This window comes from Echiichthys vipera (assembly GCF_963691815.1).
Source record: "Echiichthys vipera genome assembly, chromosome: 23".
NCBI lineage: Eukaryota > Metazoa > Chordata > Actinopteri > Perciformes > Trachinidae > Echiichthys > Echiichthys vipera.
Window position 1 is genome coordinate 2290324 of NC_139848.1, and position 23308 is coordinate 2313631.

Genomic DNA, 23308 nt, shown 5'->3' on the forward strand with positions numbered 1-23308 from the left:
CGCCGGTCACTGGCAGCCCCTTCGCTCTAACATCTCTCCATTAATTGCATGTATATAGGTCCTGTTTGTGCATGTGTGTGTATTTGGGGTCTGTGTGTGTAACATGAATAACAATAGAGTGAAAAATCGAATTTCCCGTTGCGGGATTAATAAAGTCATTCTTCTTCTTCTTCTTCTTCTTCTGTCTAGAATTTAAGTTTAAAAAAGCCACTTTAATGTGGCTAGGTTGTGTGCTGGAACATTCCTATCTCTAAAACACGCAGTATGTTTCCTATTTTGCAACTGCACGGTCCACATCCACATGATTCTTTCCCGGCATCCTGCAGAGAGGCACCTAAAGGGTGTAATTACAGGTAGTCAGGCTGCAGTTAGCCCAGTGCTATGAGCAGCACACAAGTGCCTATCATCACACTAAAGAGCGTCTTGAAGGTTGTCAACACTTTCATGTAGCAAATGTTGCAGCCAGTCTCTAAAATGCAACTTCAACACATATAAGCAGGAAGAGAAATAAAGTGTTGCAAAATGATTAATTACACAAATTCAAAACAAATCCTGACACTTTCTTATCTGTATTATTGCTTAATGAGCTGCCTGGGAACTCAATCATGTAGAGATATTGAATCGTTATCCATCCAATTGTATTGTTACCATTTGAGAAATGTACTTATGTGGTCTGGTTTAGGGTGGATTTGTCTTTATGGTACTAATTTCTTTGACAAGGATCGTGTGATAAAATCCAAAGTTAGAAATGACAAGTACCTGGGGGAGAATGACGTCAATGTGATTAAAGTATGGCAAATGAGTAGTTTTCGCACTTGGGGTGAAAAGTACTTCACCCATCTGCAGAATGAATGAGTTGTTAGTTTGAAATAAATTGAATGATCTTATTTGCAGCGTGTTGGCACTCGGTAATCTGCACTCGACAAAAACACCCTGAGCAGAACAAATGCACGAGTACCAGCATTATGTGTTTGTGCCACCCTCACCTCAGCCGCGTCTTACGCTCATGGAAGTGATATGGTGTCTATATAAAGCTCCCTATTGCCTCTCATCCCCATTCAAAGCCACAGCCTCCTTGCTCCTTTCCCATTTCAATCTGCACTCACTGTAATAGAGTTCACTATCACCTTCTCCCAATGGGGCAACTTTGCCTCCAAGCCAATCTCTTTAGCTGTATGTTTTTATACTGTCCCCGGGTGTGAGTCATGGGTCAACAATGAAACTGTGAGTAGTCCCCCCCCCCCCCTCGCTCCACCGTCGGCGCTCCAAGACCCTGGCGCCTTCACAGAGCGTGGGCTGCCCTCATGTTGGATTGTTGGAGCGCCGCGGTGTCAACAACCTCTTCATGCCTTGTGCAGGGGTGACTAACTCGGGGCATCCCAGCTGAGATGTGTTTTACTTACAGGCGCGCTGTGGTACTCCACCCCGGAGTAATCTGCTGGGCTGTAAACAAAAGACCTCCAGTGCCGTTAATACTATATTTACTCTCAGTGGATACAGAGATTTATAAAGCAATATAAAACACTATAACTCTAATAATTCTATTTATTGCTGGAGTCATTCTTTCTAAGCACAACACCCTCTGGTTTCAGCCTCTGTAATGTGATGAATTGCTGTTTTATGTCATTAAAAACTGAATATTTGGGTATTGGACTGTTGGTCGGATAAAATAAGGCACTTGAAGACGTTACCAAGATAAATAGGATCCATAAATGATCTGATATTTTGTAGACCAAACGATTAATTGAGAGAATTAAAATGAAAATCTCCCCTCCCCTCTCAAGGTGACACAGTAGTGTGCTGGTTGGCACTGTTGCATCACAGTTAGGGCTCCTGGTTCAAATCCTGGCTGGGGCCCTTCTGTGTGGGGTTTGCATGTTCTCCCTGTGTCTGTGTGGGTTTTCTCCAGCTTCCTCCCACAGTCCAAAGACATGCATGTGTTAGGTGAATGTGAGTATGAATGGTTGTCTCCTCTGTTCGTCTCTATGTGTCCTGTGATAGACTGGCGTCCTGTCCAGGGTGTACTCCGCCTCACGCCCGATGTCAGCTGGGATCGGCTCCAGCCCCCCGCGACCCCGACAGGGACCAGCGGTGTAAGATGAATGAATGAATGAATGAATGAAACTCCCCACTCTTTGTGAAACACACCTCCTAAATTAGCGCATAACTCCTTCTCCATTTGTGCATTTTCATTCCAGAAACTGTTGATGTAGATGATGCAGGGAAGAGATTTTTTTCTGTAAAGCGTTGCGCACTTTAAGATTTTAAGATGAGTTTGAGTTTTGATGGGCTTGCATTGAAGCGTCCATTAGTCCACAGCTGTTTGTTGGGAGTTTGTTGACGACGTCTTAGGTTGTTTCAGACGCAGCTATGCGTCTCTTCCACGGTAACATTCGTGATGTGCCTAGTGTTCTGAAGGGGCCATCTCCTGATTGCAGAATTTCCTCACATTGGGAAGAGTCACGGCAGTCTCTGATTTACGCGTGGATCTCTGACTGTCATCTCGCAAAACAATCCCCAATTTCAAAATCATGTCAAACTGATTGGAGTCTTTCCAGAGGGTGTGTCGACGCCAAAGCAGGGAAGCCGGCTGATTGGAAAGATTTATTATTGTTTGGCAAGGCGTGCCGATCAGAACCAAAGGCCATGCTGTGGGGCGTTAATCAGCCCTGTCACTGATCAAAAGGAGACTGATAGGTGTGTGCAAACAGTAAAAACCTAAAAAGAATAAATGCATGTGAGTGTGTGTATGTGAGTGTCTTCATTAAGCACTTTGATCTAAAATCTCCATCATAACTGGAACATCTGTGCTGCTTTTTAATGACCGCTTTAAAGAGTGATATTTCAGTGTAAAATGCAGATGTAACCCCATTAGAGTCTATTTAACGAACGAACCATGTCCCATCCACCAATTCCCACTGTTTTTTCAGGGTTGTATAATAATAGTGAAGCCTTATTCTTCACTGTGTAGCTTAATCTGCACCAATAAGGCTCTCTTTAAACTGGAAACTGTCCTTTAACTTTACTTTCTGCACATATCAGTGCATGTAAAGTTACTAAAGGAGAAAGGAACAGGAGAAGTTATAACTGTGTTATAACTGGGCGACTGTGGTTCAGTGAAAGAGTGGATCGTCCTCCATTCGAGAGATTGGTAATTCGATCCCCACCTCCCCCGGTCCACATGTCAAAGTTTCCTTGGGCAAGACACTGAACCCCGAATTGTTCCCCGTGCGGCGCATGCGTGTGTAAATGTGGTGTGAATGGTTAGATTAGATGGTCTGTAGATGTCCACTGCCATCTGTGTGAATGTCTGTGTGAATGGGTGAATGTGACAAACACTGTGAAAGCGCCTTGAGTAGTCAGAAGACTAGAAAGGTGCTATATAAGTACAAGTCCATTTACCATAATCAGGGCTTTAAATTAAATTTTTGGATCACCAGCCAACATGGCTAGTACATTTTTATGAAGTTACCAGCCAATTAGATTTTCCACCAGCAAAATCTTTTCCCGGGAAACCCAAACCAGATTATGAGTGCCGCTGAACACGTTTAAGCATCTGTGCACCCGTTGCATTAGTTTAGCCAATGGTCCAAGCAAGACCCCCCCACAGGCTGCGATGAAGACATTTTAAAAATGGCGGAATGGAATTGCGATGTATTTCAAATGCTTCCTGTGATGCATTTAATGGCCTCACAGATCAGTGCCTCCGCTGTTGCCTCTTTCTTAAGCGGTACATCAGAAATGTTCAACCCTGAGCTGTGGATGCTATGCTTAACATCGAATGCTAACGCTTGCATCGTTTGAAATATCTATTTTTGTGCAAGCATAAATGAGTCAAACTATTCCTTGAAACAGAGTCTTGGAGTTTGGCTATGAAGGGTAACTTTTCACTTAGTGTTTCCCAGAAATCTACACACCAGTCAGGACAAAATCCCTTTAAATATCCCCCCGTATTTCTTCACCTCAGTGCCCATGGGGAATAAGCCCTATTCTTCTCTGCCTCAGCGAGCCTCTCCACATATAAAACACAGCCCAGTCTCTAGGCAATCGGCACATTATTCTATTATATTAGAGGCTTCAGGATTAGTAATTATGGCGTTTAATCTGAAGCATGACTAGTGTCCAGCCTGGCTCTCACTGTGCCGCTGTGCTGCAGTGCATTTGGGTTCGGAGCAGGCGGAGGGTCGCGCGAGTCTCCAATGCGGCGTCCTTTTAAAGGAAAAACAGGAAAGAGGGGGGAAAAACAATGAGGAGAGAGCAGGTTCTTGCGGGGACTCCAAATAAAACAATTTACACACAACTGGGGACCTTGACTCAAATCCTCCCGAGCAGGGAGCTAATTAAAAAATGTGACCCAGCACAAAGGGAGGCATAAACAATTTTTATACCCTTTGCTCTGCTCTGGCGCCATTTCTCTCTCCTTCTCTCTGTGCGCATACACACCCTTAAACATATCAGTCTCAGGGGAGTCTGACTGAGAGAAATGAATTACCGATTTCACTCTGACAACCTGGCTAAGTAGCTTACAAGAGCAACAACTGCACTCTTAAGGCTGCAGGGTTTCACAGCCAGCACAGGACTCTCACTGATCATTTACGTTTCATAATTAATGTCCCATATTGGAACTTTTTTTTATGAGGGGGGGGGGGGCCTGAAAAATGTAAATGCATGTAAAACTTAAGGTTTTGGCCTTCTGAAGTTATTTCCCACTGTGGGTTGCACACTTTGAAGTGTATTAATCACTAAAGCAGCCGTGTAAAAATGGGTCAGTTGATAAAACATCGACCAATAGCTTTGGGAGAAATATTGTAATTTTTCCTCCCTACATAATTCACACCAAAAGTGATTTATAAAAAAAAAGAGGCTGACATTTGATTAATACCTCCATCAAACAAGTCGATTGAACTAGATTGGGACTGTCGATGTGTCCGGACTCACACTTTGTACATGTACGTGTTGAGGATTTGCCAATGCTGTAAGGCCTTAATGACCCATAAGGTGAGTAAAACATCTTCACTGCATGAGCCAGCGCTGACATCAATACTGATCAGGGTTATTTAGATTCAAATAATGGCTATCTAAGTATCCCGCCAGCTCACAGCTCCGTGTTTAACTGTTTTTACCTTTAAGATATGTAGCTGTCTGTCGGAGTGACAGTGGGTGAGCAGGAAGCGGTTCAGTGTCTTGCTGAAGGACATTCGGAGAGGATAAACGGCTTTTGATGGATACACACTGGCTGTCGGCTGGGATACAACCTGTGACCTTTCCGATAAAGGAAGGTCTCTGTACCCACTAGGCTACCCGGCCACCTCATTTCTTTTTTATAGACCAAGAACCAAGGTCAAGAACATGTGAGTGTTACATTCCCTGTGTGTGCACATGGAGGCTTCTAACGCTGAATCCGTCCATGATGTGTGAACAAATACCAAGGATGACTTTCTGCAAAATGACCGCCTGCTCACATTTGATAGTTCATTACCGTTAGCGGAAAAATAACTAATTCCAAGTCCTCTCTTTGCTTTTATTAAGTGCTTGCTTCGTGCACTTGTGTTTTTCGAGCACCACTACTTCCACAGAAGCACATTGACCCTTTCACCGTGTAACTCAGTATATGGTCAGATAGCAGAGGTGCTTTTTTGCTTCTATTTGAGTCTTTTTTCAACACCAGTCCTCGTTCTCCCTCTTGAGTTGATACAAAGAATAATTCCAATTTATTTCAGGTCTTTTTTCATAGTTCTCTTAATATCGATATTGACATCAGGAGCGTTTCTATTAGGGTCGAATACCCGTGATGAGGCGAGTTTATCTCGCCAAAACACACATCTAATTTGCATGTGAACTGCTCGAGTGGCCGTTTGACCCGCTGTTTATTTTACCCTGTCACGGAGCAGGGCCCTTTTCTCCCCTGAGAGAAGCCCGGTTGCTGATTGGATGTAACTCCCAGCCGGATGTGTTGTGTGGTAGTACAGACGCCACAACAACACGGTGAAGTAGAGTAGACATTTTTATACAGTGGTGTAGTAGAACAGCGCAGAAAATAATCCATGCACGGGCATCTTTGCACGGGATTGTTTGAGGGCTGCAGCTCTCTCTCTCCTATTTACACACACACACACACACACACACACACACACACACACACACACACACACACACACACACACACACACACACACGTACACACACACACACACACACCGTACTGCAAGCAGGGTGACAGCCTGTGTGTCCACAAACTTTTACAGTACCCAGAATTAAATTTCACGTTGTGAATAATACGGACCACCTTAAATCACACTGCATTTCTCAGAAAGAATGTGCACCATTGCATCACTGATCAGCTGATCGCCAGTGATGGAAACCCATTCAGAGTGATACGTCACCTCCGGGATCTTGTAAATCCCTCTTAGGCCTTTTTTTGTAATGGAAACACGGCAAGTGAACAGCCATTTGAGAGGGCGTGGCCTGGAACTTTCCAAGCGGCCACATTTGCATATGGTCATTTCTGTAAACGGAAATGCAGGCAGGCAACGGGACAAGATTTTGGTACCTGGTTTTGGTTTGTAGTCCGTTGGTAGTCCGAGAAGTCCAACTCCTATTCTATGTAAGAGCACGGAAGAAGCCAGAAAACTAGATTGGAATCCCTGGGGCTAAATCCTGATCAGACCCACAGCCAATGGGTTCCGACACTGTGTGTGAATAGTAACTACAGTCGGGTAAGGTTAGGGCAAGATCATCGTTATGGCAAATAAACTTTGGCTATGGTTCGGGAAGATTGTGGTAACAAGAAGAAAGCAAAAAGAGGCAAATAACTTTAGTGTCCTGCATGAAAATCTGACCCGCTACGCGTCCGCCCACCTCCTCGATCTCCACACCATTACTTTCCACCTTGCTACATATTGGGATGTAAATCTCACGATACTGGGCGGCACAAAATGTTACCATAACCAATGGAAATTATGGAGAGAACCATAAAAATAAGACCCAGTCTGTAATAAACCAGCACGTCTTTGAGGATAATTTAGTACTCTTTCCACCCCGGATGATCATTAAAGACTCCATGATAACTTTGACCTTGGACACTTACTTTCCCACTCATACCCTGTTCAGTCCCTGTCTTTTGGTACTCTGCTGGCTCATGCACTCACGCACTTGTACATGCAGGACATTTTAACTAAGACAATTGAGCTGCACATGCACGATTTGCATTGTGATGAAAGGTCTTTTTAAGTACTACCTTAGCTGTCCGTGTGGATTATTGAGAAACTCTGTGATGCAATGGCCAATAAAAGTAATATATGAGGAATTAGTCTTTAAGTAGAGAGAGTTTTGAATGGTCCATAGGTGAATAAACCAACAGACTCATCCCTCACCTGCCCCTGCCTCGCCGTAATGAGATGCCAAGTAAAAAGAGAAAGCGGCAGCAGGGGCAGATGGTGCAGAGAAGTCTTTCCACTGAGCCAAAGATCTCAGCAGCACCCTGAGAGGCTTCACTCCTCTGATGCTTATTAATCCTGAGAATGAAATGAGGTTGGAAGCACTAAGTGGTTCAGAAACAGCCATCAGCGCCGTGGTGGGATTTTGATCTGCTGATAGAGGAGAAGGCTTGAATTTTTTTTTGACAAAATTAGACAAGATTTGTGGAGCGAGATATCCGTGATTTCTTCTCAAATGAGTGACAGCACCAGACGAAAATATAGAGTTTTTGACATTGACATTTAATAGTTGTCATAGAGTTGAATGTTTGAAAAAGCAACAGTTTAGACGGATCCTTATTTAAGAGTTACACATCATGCCAAGGCGAGTTATTAAATCCTTGAAGTCTTTGAAGTACTCAGTGACACGATAACTCCTACCCTGGTTCGACGCCTCTCAATAACAGCACACCGCTCTGATTTGTTCAGCCGTTCAAATGGGTCTGGTATTGTTTGTTCATGACTGTTCTCCTATTCAATATATTTATTTCATATTAAATTTAGTTTGTCAAACGTGTCACCCTGGATGATACCCTTTAATGTGCTTCTCATCCTCTCTCCTATAATCGTCTCAGTTAATCCAATCTGCTTATCATGGACGAGGCAGGGTTTTTGTGCAGGATCCACATTCAAAGTGTCAGAGTGTGTTTCATGCTTTTATTCTTATGCTCCAATGCTTCTTGGTTATTTGTTTTATGTTTCTTAATGCATGACATTAAGTGGGAATTTGCTCATCCAGACGTGCTGCAAACACCTCACATATTGCTTCAATAATTTGCATTTCATCCTCCTTTGGTTTTTATCTGCTGAAATGAAGGCCCATCATCTTATGACTCATATGCTTAATCTGATTGCAGAGTATGACAACTATTGAAGAGGAATCTGAAATGTGATTATTTCTTATTTCGGTGGTGCCAAAGATGCTTCACTTGCTTTCCAAATTTCATTAGAGAAGCTCCAAGAAACACTACTCACCCAGCGCCGCGTACGCAGCTAGACGGTGAAGCATTTAGCAGCTAAAGAACCCGATATTTCCCTCAGGAATCTTTGCTCAAATATCAACTTTATAAGGTGATAATTAACCTGCAATCATGCACCTGTTAAATTTCGATTTCCAATGGTTGTTATCAGACTTAGATTTAGAAGTGAGATGGTGCAACATTATCACTCCCAGCATCCGTCTCCCCTGTCCCGCCTCTCTGGGAGACTAGCTGCAGGTCCTGAGTGTAGGAAATAACACAGTGTGTCTATACCATTTCATTCCATTGGCGCAGCTTGAAATGTTTCTTTAGTGTAAAGAATCTTTGGCGTCATCAATGAGTGCGAACCAAACTGCCTCTTGACGCAATTGGATAGACCTGAGCAATGAAACGCGCACCGAACAACACATGCTTGTTGGGGCATTTTTAAAAAAGGAAAAAATGGTGGCTTGGTCACAAACATTCTTAGATAGATAGATAGATAACTTTATTTATCCCCGAGGGGAAATGAGGTCATCGTAGCAGCGGTACAAAGCAATCAGAAGTGCTAAAAATAAGATATAAAATACAAAATATGAACAACAACAAAAGTACAGTATCGCAGATAAACACTATATTACAATATACTATGTGGATTTTAATGTGCAAGAGAGAGAAAGGTGCATTTCAGTGATAGGTCACTTCAAGTAGTGTAAGTTTATTCCCTGAGCGTTACTCAGCGTTGCTGTGAAGCGTCGTAGAGTCTGATGGCAGCAGGTAGGAATGATTTCCTGTGGCGTTCTTTAAGGCAGCGAGGTTGAATGAGTCTGCTGCTGAAGCTGCTCTTAAGCTCGTCCAGGGTTTCATGGAGGGGATGGGAGACATTGTCCATGATCACCAGCAGTTTTGCATCCTGTGCTCCACAACCTCCTCCAGGGTGACGAGCTTAGAGCCAACAGCAGACCCTGCCTTCTTTTTGAGTTTGTTCAGTGTGTTCGCGTCTTTTGCTTTGATGCCCGCAGACCAGGACACCACAGAAGAAGAAGATGGTGCTCGCGATTCTTAAATTACTGCGAAACAGTAGCCCACCCTAACATGGAGAAAGGGAGCAGTCGTGTGGCTCAAAGGCTAGGTGTTAATATGTATTTGTTAAAATAATGCAGCAGATCTATTGGGAGAGGCGACTCAAGAATAGCAATGCAAGAACTAAGTATGGATGAAGTTATTAAACCTTAATTTATGGATCCTTTCATCTACATGAACGTAGAGGTAGCTCAGCAGCCCATGACAAGAATATGCTTCATACTGGAAAATGTTCAAGGACCACTCAGAAGTCTTTCATGGACTGCAAGTGGCCCCTGAGTGGGACTTTGAGCACCACTGATCTACAGTAGCATGTGTCAGCGAGACCATCTGAGCACATAATTAACTGAAGGACTTGGCTCCTCTCCTTTGAGATGGTGGAGTGTAAGACTTTTCCTCAGTGCGTGTTTGCATGGTGATAAGAAATATTTTATTGAAGGTGTGATATGGCCTCGCCCACGGAGGGCGGAGGTAGTCTCTCCTTAAATCAGAATCACGCATAACAAATGCAGAGCCGTGCATCGCTGGTGCTGCAGGGGAGATTGCTAACGCTCCTTGCAGCATATCATCTCTTTCGGGAACACATAAGTGAAATAGGGGTCATCACACTCCTTTGTAGTCACACAAAGTTTCCCTATGCATGCGTGTGTGTGAGTAGGCATGAGTATGTGAAGGACAGCAAGTGGATGAAATGCGAAACGGCAAATCTCAGTAAATCCTTTGCAGTCTATTTATATATTCTTTTGAAAATCCTTGAGCTCCTCTTTCTTCCACTTTCATGCTCGACGCAGCCTAGAAATACAGTATAGCGCCACTGTAATTCTGCTCACTCATCCTGCTCTTTACTGTTTTTATGGGCAACAACAACAGCTAACCATCACGGCCAGCAACCATTACCAGCAGTGGCACACATGGTTTTGTGCTTGCGTCCCCTGCAGCGCTTGATGAAAGGTGCTGCCTGGTTGAGAAACACTGCAACAAGCAGACGGAGATATTCGTTAACCTGAATGATGCTTCAGGGCTTCGGGGTAGTGGCCAAGAAATATGAGCGCCCGGTCTCTGCCCCATTGGCTTAGAGGAACATTTCCCCGCAGTCTCACGATCAGTTTGCCGGCCTCCTCCCTCCTCCCCCCCTGGAGGTGTGATTCTCCCCTACAGCTGTTTGTCACAGCAGCGTGAAGTACTGCCCTCCGGTCGCACACGCCGCACTAACATGCATCACACGGCAAGTTTGTCAGTTCAGGAAATATGAGCATCTGCGGTGCTTTATGTGTTGTCTCACTCGCCTGCTGAGTGTTACAGCACCTTAAGTCAACCCTGCCTGCCCACGCCGAACAATGGCAGCTTCTCAAATCAGGTTGTAGCATTTGCATAGAAATTGGTTCTAGATCGGGAGATGGGCCCTCAAAAACGCTGGCTCTCCTTTGCCTCTCTTTTTGTGCAAAACACACACACAATTAAGCAGTCATGGAGAGAGTCTGCTCCTTTAAGGCCCAGTCACTTGCACATGGAGGAAGTCAAAGGGGGGGGGGGGCATGATGAGAAATAGATTAAAGGATGACTCTTCATGTTTACCAAAAGTGTGAGTGGATTGAACATGCAGACATTTTCTGCACGGCGTTCTCTTTAAAGTTATCTGTAATTCACATGCCTTTGGTCCTCCGAACTCCATTCCCAGTTGTTTCATATATATATTTTGATTATATAAGAAGGTCTTTAGGGTTTACACGCCTTTAACATCCACTATTCTCGTCCCTGCTGCTTTATAGAGGTTGACTTGGCAGAAAGGGGGAAAAGAGAAATCCTCCATACAACATATGTGAGCACTTTCTGACATCTGTCAACAGGATCTGCCCCGTTAAGATTGCAGGAATAGTTGTTATTATAGTATTATATTATTATAGTAATTCTTTCTTGCTGAGTTAGACAAGACGAACTTATGCCTGTCTGTTAAATATAAGGCTATACAGATAGCAGCTTGTTAGCTTAGTTTAGCTCAGCATAAAGACTGGAAGCTGAGGGAAAGCAGTAAGACTAAGCAGACCGGCTCTTTGCTGTAGTTTCACCGAAGAGTGGTATCGATCTTCTCTCGCCTGGAAACCAGACCATCAATCTGTGAACAGCGTTGATCAAATACGAATAAAGATTCAGTTAGATTTCATATTTCATGCATCAAAAAAATTCAGAAAAAAAAATTAAACACAGCGAGAAGTGTCACCCTCTGCCGTTAACAATCCAAAATTTGCTTTTAGAGAGAGTGTGGCTGTATGATTGATGGTGTACTTGTTCTGTGTCTCCAAGGGGGTTTCGGTGGGCCGGTCTGAGCCAAAAGTCCAGGGCTGTTATTTAATTTTCGAGTCTGTCCTGGGAGAATTTCCACCTTCCTCTTGGCAGCCTCTTTCTACACAAAAAGGTCTTGGATGTGGACAGAAAATAAATGAACAACAATGCTGAACGTATGGTTCAAGTGTGTAAGAGAGGTCTTGTGATGTTTCGTTAATTTGGTTCTGAAAGACTAGGGTCAGCAGGAGTCAAAAATTCCAGTCGAACCACTTTCCTAAAACGCTTGACAGCTGCCCTCATCTGCCAAACTCTCAAAGCTGCGACGTAGTCCTCCTCCATAAACCTTTTTGTAGCCTTCCTGAACATTTACAATTTCTCCCTGGATAGTGAAAATGTGTTTTGGAGAAGCCAGGATAGGAAGAAAGATGATAAATATCAGAGGTTGATGGCTAAACTGCGGGCCGAGCAGCAGGGGTCCGGAGAAATGAAGCAGGGGAAATGGCATTCTGTTGCGGAGACACTCATCTGCAGTGACAGCTACCACAGAGGGCATCATGAGCTAATGCCAGGCTGCCTGACGCAGGTGTCTGAACCTAAAGAGCACCTTTCAGTCACATCTGCCATATCAACGTGTGAGGGCTTCGCCGCAGCTCGGCCACGTCAGTGTTGGAGTGTTGCTGCGAGTTGACAAATGGAAAGTTTTCTCACTGCTCTGTGAATGTCATACTTATGATTTGCAATGTCAGTGCAACTATTCTGGGCTGACATCTTGAGAGAAGAACTCAGCGCCTTCTTGCTGTGATATACGAGCGCGCTCGAGCAACTGTATGGAACGTTATCTGCCAAGGACAGTTTGTTTTTGCAGTTAGCTGGTGATGTTTAGGATTTCACAGCTAGCTTAGAGTGTTTCTTAAATTGCCAGGCAGGTCGGGAGCTGAACCTGATCCTGATTAGACACATGGGTGAGGACACAGAGGACCCCCACCCACCCACCCACCCAATTAAAACATGAAAGTAGCAGAGGACTTTTATGTTGAAGAACTGCTCGAATGAGACTCATAAATGCAGCAATGGGGCCGCATGCAACCTCATGCTTCCTGTTTGGAAAAAAATATCAATATAAATATTGTTTTCCTTTTTTTAATTGAAATTGTATTTATTTATTAACCCCAGCGGCTACGTGTTGTTGTTGGATAATGTCTGCATAATAGTATCATACTATTATAGAGACACTATCCAACAACTGGACAGAAATGAAGAACTGCTAAGACAACTTTCTCTCTACTGGTTTTGGCTTCATATTCGCCTTTGAGTCACAAATGCAAACAGTAATTCCACGGCATTAATGTCTGAATTAGGGTGGTCAAAAAGATTGATACTCGGAAAATAATCAATACTAGAAATCAGTATCTGATTAGATACTAACTCAACAGCGCCGTCTCCGCCTATTCCAGTTGCCGTGTATCATCAACCTGCAGCACTGCAGACTATGAAAGGCCACCCAGTTCAAATACACGTGAACACGTTACTAAAAACTACAGCAGACAGAACAAGACAGAAGCTACAGCTTGTCTCTCTGAGCACATGATGGCTGGTTCATCACTTAGCTGACTGAACACAGCTAGTGCTGCTGCTGGAGGACCATCAAGACCAGTTGAAACCAAAAGTGGTGTATGGAGGGGGTCATCCCTATGTTCCCCGGGTCCTATGTTCTCCAGTCGCATAAGCCTCTGCATTCGCGGATTTCCATTTTGCTCGGGCTAGAGGTCACGGTTAGGAATAGGGCGATGGGCAGGGTTAGGGGGTAGTGTTAGAGTCTAAATAAGGCTATTTGCCGGGGAATTGATTGTGGAAAAAATTACAGTCCGGGGAACAAAGGACCATTTCTGTGAAAAGCGATGAACATCGGACCCTTTCTTTAAAAATGGTCCTCTGTTACCAAGTCAGAAACAAAGCAGGGAACATAAAAAAAAAAATGGTCCAATGTTCCCGGGTCACATAGAAAGCGGGAAACATCCGGGGAGCATAGGTACGCTCCCTTTGGAATTATTTAGCATACAAGGCTAATGACCAGGGAAAGGCTAAAGATGTAAACAAGCGGCTAGTGTCTAATAATAAACAGTAACGTTAACGGTTGATCTAAGCAGCTAACATCATCAATCCTTTCTGTCTAGAGTAAAGAGACATTAATTTAACATGAGATGAAATAAACTTGTCCTAAAAGTCAACCAGCAACGAGACAGAAACAGTGGCAGCTGCTGTACCAACTCTGTTTAATCAGCAACGATAATATGGAGCCAAGTCACGCGAAACAGAAGATAAACAGGACTATAGCTGGATACATTAGCATGGAGCTGATCCCTGTTTACACTGTGGAGAAACCCGACTAACAACAACTTATTCACCAACTTAATCCAAGGTTTAACCTCCTTCATGGAATCATTTAATGTCCACACAAATCCCTGAGCTATACAACACAATAAAACAAGAGTGTTTGAAAATATTTGTCACTTATATAAAATCTACAGTTATGTGTTTTATTTCTTATTTTCACTACATCAGACAACATTTTAAGTGTTGTTTTTGATGTTTTTTTGATTTTTCTAATCTCCATATTAAAAATTCGGCCTTCATTTTAGGTAATTATCTCCCTGCGGTATCAAAAATGGTATCGAGTATTTTCCTGGGTATGGGTATTGACTTTGAAATTCTAGTACTGTGACAACGCTAGTCTGAAGGTATCACTTACCTTGCCTGATTTAAATTAGACTTTAAATTTCCCTGTAAGGAGGCTGACGCACAGCACGTCACCTCCAGATGCTCCATCTGACTGAACACAGTGTGATAGGTTCCTAAATAAAAGAACAGAAAGAGGCGGGAGCTTCTATTTGCCGTTGAAAAGAACAATCTGTGCTGCGCGGGTATTCACTTGAGAGAACAGACCATTGATGGGGTTTTGAATAAACCATAAAATAAAAAATCTGTTTCTGTTAACTGAGCTCGGCAGGTATAGAACATTGTCTCAGATCCAGCTATGCTTCCCTCTATCATTTTAATTACCCGCGGATCATGATTTTGCTCTTATGTGACTTAAACTCCGAGCACAGCCTTAAAGAGCTGTCACTTAAATGTTTCCTGGGGTGCAAAATTCACATCAGGTGCTTGACAAAAGACAAAAACGCTGTCCTTGCAGAGACTAAATGTTCTTTATTATTTATGCCCTTGCCTTATGAAATCCGTGGAGCTTTTACGGCGGGAAACGAGGGCTCATGCCGGACAGGTTGCCTGCCGTATTGGCATATATAAAGGTAGGTTAACAGCGAGAAATGTTTTACAGCCAGTTGAAGTGAAGAACAGATTCCCCCCCACACAACTTATGGGTTTGTATTAAATTTAATGTAGAAAAGTCTGCCATGGATGTAGCGCGTAATGTGAAGCAAAGTTCAGGTGAATTCCTTCCAACACTGATGCCTTCCAGCTCTCTAAAGAAATCCATCCCCTGCTCCTCTGCAAATGAGCCAGGATGTTAACACTGTTGACATTAGTGATGTAGGCGTATGGGGCCGGGGAGGGGACAGCCAAGTGTGTGCTCAAGTCCCTCCGGCAGTATTCAATGTTTGTCTCCGTGACCCAGAACTACCTTCTGACAAAATGCTACCTCATTTCAATGCTAATGTGCTGTTATGGGTATTTTCAAAGCGTTGCTGCTATTTATTATGAATCAGCTTACCTGAGAGGTGCCGGTTAATCCTGTAGATCCCTGCACAGCTGCTGAGCGCCAAGAGGTCATGGAGATAGTGTTTAAATAGACTCTGCCTGCCTCATTATTCCAAGGGGACGACTACAGACCTGTACACAGCTGACAGGTTCGCAATTTTCTCCCTTTTTCCTGCATATCTATTAAGTGGCACCAAAGGTAAGGATCACAGGATCAACTAAGACACTGTTTTCATGTAAGAAGACCTCTTGTGATTGTTTCTGCACTCATCGGAAGCATCGAGCATCTTTATGAACGGCTCCCGTAATAACCCGCAGGCTCCAAGAAGCTATCGCCAACAATGACACTTCATGAGCAGGTTTTGAAGAGAAGACAGCGTAATATAATGAATTTGGAATATGAGCGTTGTAATGGGCGAGAAAAACAATCTCAAACGGCCTCCAGCTGTTTGATATTGGATATTTGGAGAACGTACATGTCTGGCTGTGTACATGCCAGCGACAGTCAGTAGAGAGTGGTGAAATGTGTGTTATCTTTGTGGCAAAACATTAGAATAAAGCAAATGATTCATCAAGGTTGTCCTCATGTTGGACGTCATACATAGATGGCACCAGAAGTGAAAGGATTTTGGTTTCCTCATTTAGGTGTTTCTCCACCAGGAGGATGGCCATTACTTCATTCATTCATTCATTCATTCATTCACAAGCTGCTTCAAAAATAGACTCCGTACTTGGCCCATGGTCTTTTTCGGCGCTTACACACTTGATACACACTTGCCATCGCGACAGTTTTTTTTCATGTAACAACGGAGAAATCCAGGAGAGTCGCTAACAGTTGGGCGTGGCTGACACTGATTAGCTCGGGGGAGTACGGTGAAGGCATTAAAACGTCTTTTTTAACCACTAATGTTGCTCAAAATAACAGCAAACCTCTGCAGCAGCATGAGAAGAGTCCCTACACAGAAAACAAAGCACCAATGGGCTCCTTCCTTTGGGATTGACTTTGGTAATCCAATTGAATGGACTCTACTATAAGAGGAGCTGGTATAGGGGCCAGTAGATACGTCTTTAAAACATTTTTTTAATAAACTCCGGGTTCGTTTATGTGTAAGGACTCTTCTCATGCTGCTGCAGAGGTTTGCTTTTATTTTCAGCAGTATTAGTGGTTAAAAAAGACCTTTTAATGCCTTCACCTCACTGCCCTGACCTAATCAGTGTTAGCCACGTCCGACTGTTAGCGATTCTCCTCCGTTAATAGCTTTTACACAAAAAAAATGTCTCGATTATTTGATGTAACTCCCGAAAAAAACATTGGATTTTAGCGCCAGAATTACACTTTAAAGATGGCGTTTGAACTGTTCAGTTGAGGCCTACACTTTCACCATTTATGGAGCTCAGCAGGCGTCCAGCTGCAAAAGTTACCACTCGACAAATGCCACTCAGTCAGCTACACTGATGAATAACTTAGATTTGACAATTTGGTGTGGAAGATAATCTGATTGTGTCTTTCTTTGCTCTGTCTTTACCCCGCCAGTGAGCTTTTGGTGGGAAGGGTAAGCATCCCTTTAACTGCTGTGTCAAAACAGTTCAATCCGACATCTCCTCCAGTCTCGTTTGCTTGTGTTTTGGTTATTGATTCAGTCTTAAATAATTGTGCCTTCACTCCTGTTTAGTTGCAGATAGGAGCTGCTGGTTTAATCCCACAGTTTCACATTATTCATGTGCCTGTTCAGACAGTTTTGATCTGTATGTTTGCTGACAAGTATGATAACTAATAGCTGAGGCTTGTGATGACTTCATAGTAAGAAAATTCCCACTACAGCGCTTTCAACTCAGCCTCTGCGCGTCTGTAAAGAAGCAGAAGGTGATGTTGAGGTGAAGGCTGCCGAGACAGCCTCTCTGTTTCTATCTTTCATCCCAGACGTGTGAAGACTTTCCCCTCCCACCTCATCGCTCTATTGACGTGCTTCATATCGGCTGCCGGATCACGTTCGGAGAGCCCAGTCAGTTTTAATCACACTCTGCTTTTAGAGCTTCCAGCGGCCATCGCTGCAGCTGTGGAGAAACCAGGAGGAAGTGGAGGCGAGAGGAATACCAAGTTCTCCATTACTGATCCTGGATCCTGCACAGATAACGTTTGAGATGGAAAGATCAAAGCAAGGTGGTCAAGAGCATAAAATCAGACGTTCTTAATAAACCTAAACTCTTAAAGTCGGTGTCTACATCCTTTACCTCCACCAGATGGCATTGTGCGGCTACTTGATTCATCTGAACTTGTGTTCATGGATGAAAATAGTTACACTGCAGAAAAAAGGGAAGAAACAAATATAATACATTCACATTTAATCCAGTGTTGAATGTGTGTTTCTCCCCTGAGAGGACCAAATAATCCATGTCTGCAGCATTTCACCCTTATGCCCCCCCACATGATGCACCGCACGAAGAGGGAGGCGGCCGTCTGCAGCACACCTCAGGCTGTTTCACCAAGCACCACCTGTGGTGACAACCCATGCCGCTGTGCACCCTGCTGCACTCCAGTGTAGCAACACTGACATCTCTTGGCCTGACGGAGCACTGTTAGGACAGGACAGGAATCCTTTTAACTCATCACTCCTTTTGGAGGTATTTACTCCAGGGCAGTGTGATCAGGTCTTTATATGAAATCTTAAATGGGGGTCCACCTTTTGAGCTCATTTTGGAAATACGTTGCTTTTCTTTTGATGCAAAAATGAGTTTTGCCGCTGCTACTTTTATGTCTGTGACTGATGGTGATGCATGCATCTGCTCAATGCCTTCACCACTGTGTGTGCCTTCGCTCATCTGTCCTAACAGAGAAGCCAGACTACCCTGAAGTGAAATCATTACTATCTGTTTTTTCCTCTCAAAACACCCTGTACAATACCAGTGTGATATATAGCCTCCACATTTGAGACATGAGTGGTAATGGAGATTTAGTTTAAGGCTGAAATTCAAGGATAAGGGTACGCAAACAACTGGGAGAGCAGGTAAAAGTGAAAAAAATAAGGGTTTTAGTCACCCAGAATATTTACAGTATTTAAGATGGGTAACACAAGCAAGGGAATATTTTTATTTATTTTAGTCTTCTTTTTTGTACTAAATGTTCTTTTGTAGTTATTTTATTAGGCAGTTGTGTTGCATTAGTCCTTTACATGAATCCGTTTTTTATTTATTTATTATGTTGTAATTTTACAAGTTGTTATGATTTCCAAATTTCCTTTTGGAATTAAAAAAAAAGTTCAATTTTAATTCATTTGTAATAACTCTTTAGAATAGTTCTGTAACATATCTGTGATGTACTTTTATTTAGATCTCATCTCATTTCATCTCATCTCCAGCCTCTTATCCGGTGTCAGGTCGTGGGGGCAGCAGCTTTAGCAGGGGACCCCAAACTTCCCTTTCCCGGGCCACATTAACCAGCTCTAACTGGGGGATCCTGAGGCGTTCCCAGGCCAGTGTGGAGATCTAATCTCTCCACCTGGTCCTGGGTCTTCTAGATGTTTTATATAAATGCTGTATACAGAGTTTCTCTATCAGGCTGTGGTGTCTTCAGTGGGTTTTCTCATGGCTGGACGTGGCCAGCGGGGGCGCTAGTGGTCACTTTGCCTCTAAACCCACCCGCTACAGAAAGCACCGAAGGGTAAACCACGTGTAGTGTGCGCATGCGCGGTGCTTTCTGTTGTTGCTGTCTGCTCGTTTGTCACTTCCGGAGATGGTAAGGAACAATTTTAACTGTGAAAACAAACGTGCTTTTGAATTTGAGCGCTTATTCACATTAATACAGTAAATGTAGCAAAGGTGACACTGAACAGGAAGCAACAGAAATTATTTAAAAGGGGCTCGCGGACATTGGTTTAGTGTTTCGCACATGTGAAAGGTATAACAACATAAATAGAAATAATAATAAGAATTACTTTATTAATCCCTCAAGGGGGAATTCATTTTTTTAACTCTGTTATTAATCATACATACATGCGGTCAGGAGATGAACTGGCACCTCTCCAGCCACCAGTCCACACTCCATTCAGGGTCCACACAGGGACTCGAACTGGCGACCCTACTGTTCCCAGCCGAGTCACCTGAGCTGGACTGAGTTACTGAAGAAGAAGAAGAAAAAAAATATTACTTTATTAATACTGCAACGGGTAATTCAATTGTTCCACTCTATTATTATTATATAGATTACACACACAGGCCCCAAATACACACACATGCACAGACAGGACCTGTATACATGCAATTAATGGAGAGATGTTAGAGCGAGGGGACTGCCAATGGATCTGTGCCCCGAGCAGTTTTGGGGTTCGGTGCCTTGCTCGACAGCACCTCGTCAGTGGCCAGGAGATGAACTGTCACCTCTCCAGCCACCTGTCCACACTCCATTCTTGGTCCACACAGGGACTCGAACCGGCGACCCTAGTGTCCCCAGTCGAGTCACCTGAGCTGGACCGAGCTACTGCCGCCAATAATGCAAAGAAAAGAAAAAAACAGATAATATAAAAGTCAGGACACATTTTTTTGTTGTTTTTTGCCAGTATTAAAACACAAAACAACCAAGAAGGAGTAGTAAGGCATTTAAACTTTATATATACTGTATATATACATTATTTTGAACCATGTAAGTGGATATATTTACCTGCCCTGGGTATTTACACAAGGCTGATAGGGTTTATCATTACATTAAAACTACACTGTCTCTCCAGGTGAGGCTCTCAGATGGAGGCAGCGTGTGAGCAGCACATCCATGGAGAGGAGGAGGAGGAGGAGGCAGGTGAAGCCATGCTGTGGTCCTTCCAGGAGGCTCTGGAGAGGCAGACCCTGCAGATAGGAGCGTCTGCCTGCGGGGCCACGGCTGTGGTGGATGTGCTGAAGGCCCTCGGCGTGGACGTGGCTCCTGAGGAGGCAGATCGCTGCGTCCAAACGCGCCTGAGGAGGAACGAGTCTCCGCTGCCCGACTACCTGCTGTCCAGGAGTGAAGCCGGTGAATGTCCTGATATCCTGATAACTAAATGTGAATGACAGAACATTAACATGTAGATGAAGCCAAAAATATGATGTATTCCATGTCTGAAAAAGGCTTTTTCTATTAGTTTGACCCTTAAAATGAACATTTTAGAAGATGGTGTTCGACGAAACGTCACTTAATGGGCAGATACTAGACTATAAACACAAATGCTTCAAACTGCATAAAGCATGAAGTTGTATAGTATCTTAGCTGGGCTCCACAGACAGTCCTATTTCAGGTGTCACAGCAGGACTATAACTTTCTCGCTGGAACGCCTTGAATCTATAAGCGCCGCTTAACGTAAGAGTGACAGCTGGCTCCACTGCCAACCAGGAAAATTTCACAAGTACCCTCTTGAGTTAGACAAAGAGTTTCATATCTCTCAGAGGAGCGTCTGTATTTGAGTTTTTTGGCTCTGCTACACAGCTAATGCCTTGACATTTAAAGGCGTTTAGCTTGCGCTGTCATCACAGTGAAATCTAACAGTATTTCTGCAATGATCGAGTGAAAATAAGTGGAACTAAGGATTGTTTCTTAACTTAGGTGCCACTCACGCTCAGCTCATCCTGGGAGCACAGGAGGCCAGTGAGGGGAAGGTAACGGGCCGCTTCTTCCACCTTCACCCTCGGCGGCAGGTCAGACTTGTGCCCTGGCTCGCACGCTGGATCCGAAACGGTGCTGTCCCTGTGGCGACCATGAACATGCAGCTGACTGTCCCCGAGGGAGAGGAGGTCCCTGATGCTTGGCACCATCAGCTCATCTTTGGCGTCGCATCGAATGCTGTTTTCATGACCAATCCTTTAGATGTAGGTGAGTGAAGGGCAAAGAAACTGCTTTTTTTAGGAGAAACGTGTTTCCTGATATTGACGCATGATGATTTTTGCAGGAAGTGAGGAAGAGGTGCACCAGAGACTCTGCAGTGAATCCGTGTTGCTGATTCGACGGGAAGACGTCCTGCAGAGACTGACGCCAGATTGCTGTCTGTCCAGTTTATCAGACAGCCGGTGGAAAGCCCTGGATGTCGACGGTAGAAGCGGTTAATTAGGGTTTTAGTCATGCAGAGTTTTCATCTTCTTAGAAAGTGTTTTCACCCCTGTTTTCTTCCTGTTAGGTCAAGTGAGGCAGATGGCCCGAGAAGAGGAAGAGGAGCACGCTGGACTCAAGTTAACACACATCACTATCCCTGCAGCGTACAGTTCAGGCGTCACACTGTTCGCCCTGCGAGAGTCAGAGCTAGGACAAGAACTCTTCAATGCTCCTGAACTGCCTCTGTTGTGAATGGACTGACACTCACAGACTTATTTATTTGTGTGACATGAAAAATAAAACTGATAAAAAGACGCTTCTTTGATCCCAGTGTTTAGGATCAGCAGATATCCACCCTGCTGCCATGATGCCACTGTTCACGTGTTGCAAATGGCAACTTGTATCTATCTCATCTCATCATCAGCCTCTTATCCGGGGTCAGGTCTCGGGGACAGCAGCTTTAGCAGGGGACCCCAAACTTCCCTTTCCCGGGCCACATTAACCAGCTCTAACTGGGGGATCCTGAGGTGTTCCCAGGCCAACTTGTTTCTAGGTAAAAAAAAATAAAAGCAGTATACTTCACTACAGTAAACTCGATAATAAATATATTTTAAGTAGCCTAAAGTTCTTACAGGTATACTTCGACGTTTGGCACATATTTAAAATGTGTTTTTAGAAAGTGTACTTCAAAATACATGTAATTAATTTGAACTTGAACGTATGAAGAACACAAATTCTACATTCATAGTGTTGTTTCAGTTTCCTTAGAAAAAGTGTACTTTATTGTAAATTTTACAAAAGTGTACAGTTATAGTGCACTAAATTGCAAATACTTATAGTGGTAATGTAAGTATACATACAAAAAGTGCATTTAGTTAGTTTTTAGCTTTATTTTAAATCACTTTATAAAAGTGAATAAAATTGCCAAAAATGTATTTATAGAAAGTATTCTTCTTTTCCAGTGCTTTTGTAAAACACAAACTCCTATTACCCTAAAATGTATGTGACACGACTATTATGAATGCATTAATACTTGGATTAAATTATACTTAAGATGTACTTAGTATATCAGTACATTAGTATATTTAAGTAAATCTTAAGGGTGACTCAAAGAAGTACAGTGGAGAACACTTAATTGCATTAAAGTAAATATTTAGTGGTGCTAATGATAAGTAATTATAATACAAAGTGCACATATAAGTATCATTAAAGTGTCCTTTTTTAACTTGGGGATTCGAATAAACCACAAAAATTCACGCAGCAAGAGAATGTTTTAAAGGTAAAACCATTCATTGACAAACAAACCCACACAAATCAATTGCACATACACATTAATACACTGGTGTTCTCTAACCTAAGCTGCAGAAGCCCCCTCCTGCACCTTTCGCAAGTGCCCACACGTGGGGCTTCATTTGCCAGCTGCTGTGTGCCGTCAAACAGCTGCAACTAATTCCATCAACACACTTCCATCACTGATGCCTGTTGTTCTTTACTGTGCGTTAACAATTTCCTGTCAGGAGCATTTTACATGTTTGCCACCGTGTATTCCATCGTAGCTCGTTTTGCAAAAGCTGCCCCTCATCTCCTTCTTGTTGCATCCAGACTCTTAACGAGAGAGCAGACCCCGTCAGTGCCCATTTGGCCACTTTACACCGTCTTCCAGTTAACTGTAGGATTATGGCAGAGCTCCAGCATATATATACACATTTATATATATATATATATATATATATACACAGTAT

The 23308-nt window shown here is 43.4% G+C and overlaps 1 protein-coding gene across 1 annotated transcript; it reads left to right on the top strand.

Moving 5' to 3' along the window:
* The first annotated feature begins 19199 nt into the window (after window positions 1–19199).
* Window positions 19200–21847, top strand: LOC310964798 (uncharacterized protein). The gene is made up of 5 exons (XM_083938064.1): window positions 19200–19250; window positions 20239–20516; window positions 21084–21350; window positions 21427–21567; window positions 21652–21847. Exons 2-5 carry the CDS (start codon window positions 20252–20254, stop codon window positions 21816–21818), a joined length of 840 nt encoding a protein of 279 aa, XP_083794190.1. The 5' UTR covers window positions 19200–19250; window positions 20239–20251; the 3' UTR covers window positions 21819–21847.
* Window positions 21848–23308: the final 1461 nt, after the last annotated feature.

What these genes read in the sequence shown, in the direction of transcription:
- LOC310964798 (XM_083938064.1), top strand. Translation starts at nt 20,252, where the DNA reads ATGGAGGCAGCGTGTGAGCAGCACATCCATGGAGAGGAGGAGGAGGAG. An exon ending in GCTGTCCAGGAGTGAAGCCG is followed by an intron (nt 20,517 to 21,083) that starts GTGAATGTCCTG and finishes TTCTTAACTTAG; the next exon opens with GTGCCACTCACGCTCAGCTC. An exon ending in GACCAATCCTTTAGATGTAG is followed by an intron (nt 21,351 to 21,426) that starts GTGAGTGAAGGG and finishes TGATTTTTGCAG; the next exon opens with GAAGTGAGGAAGAGGTGCAC.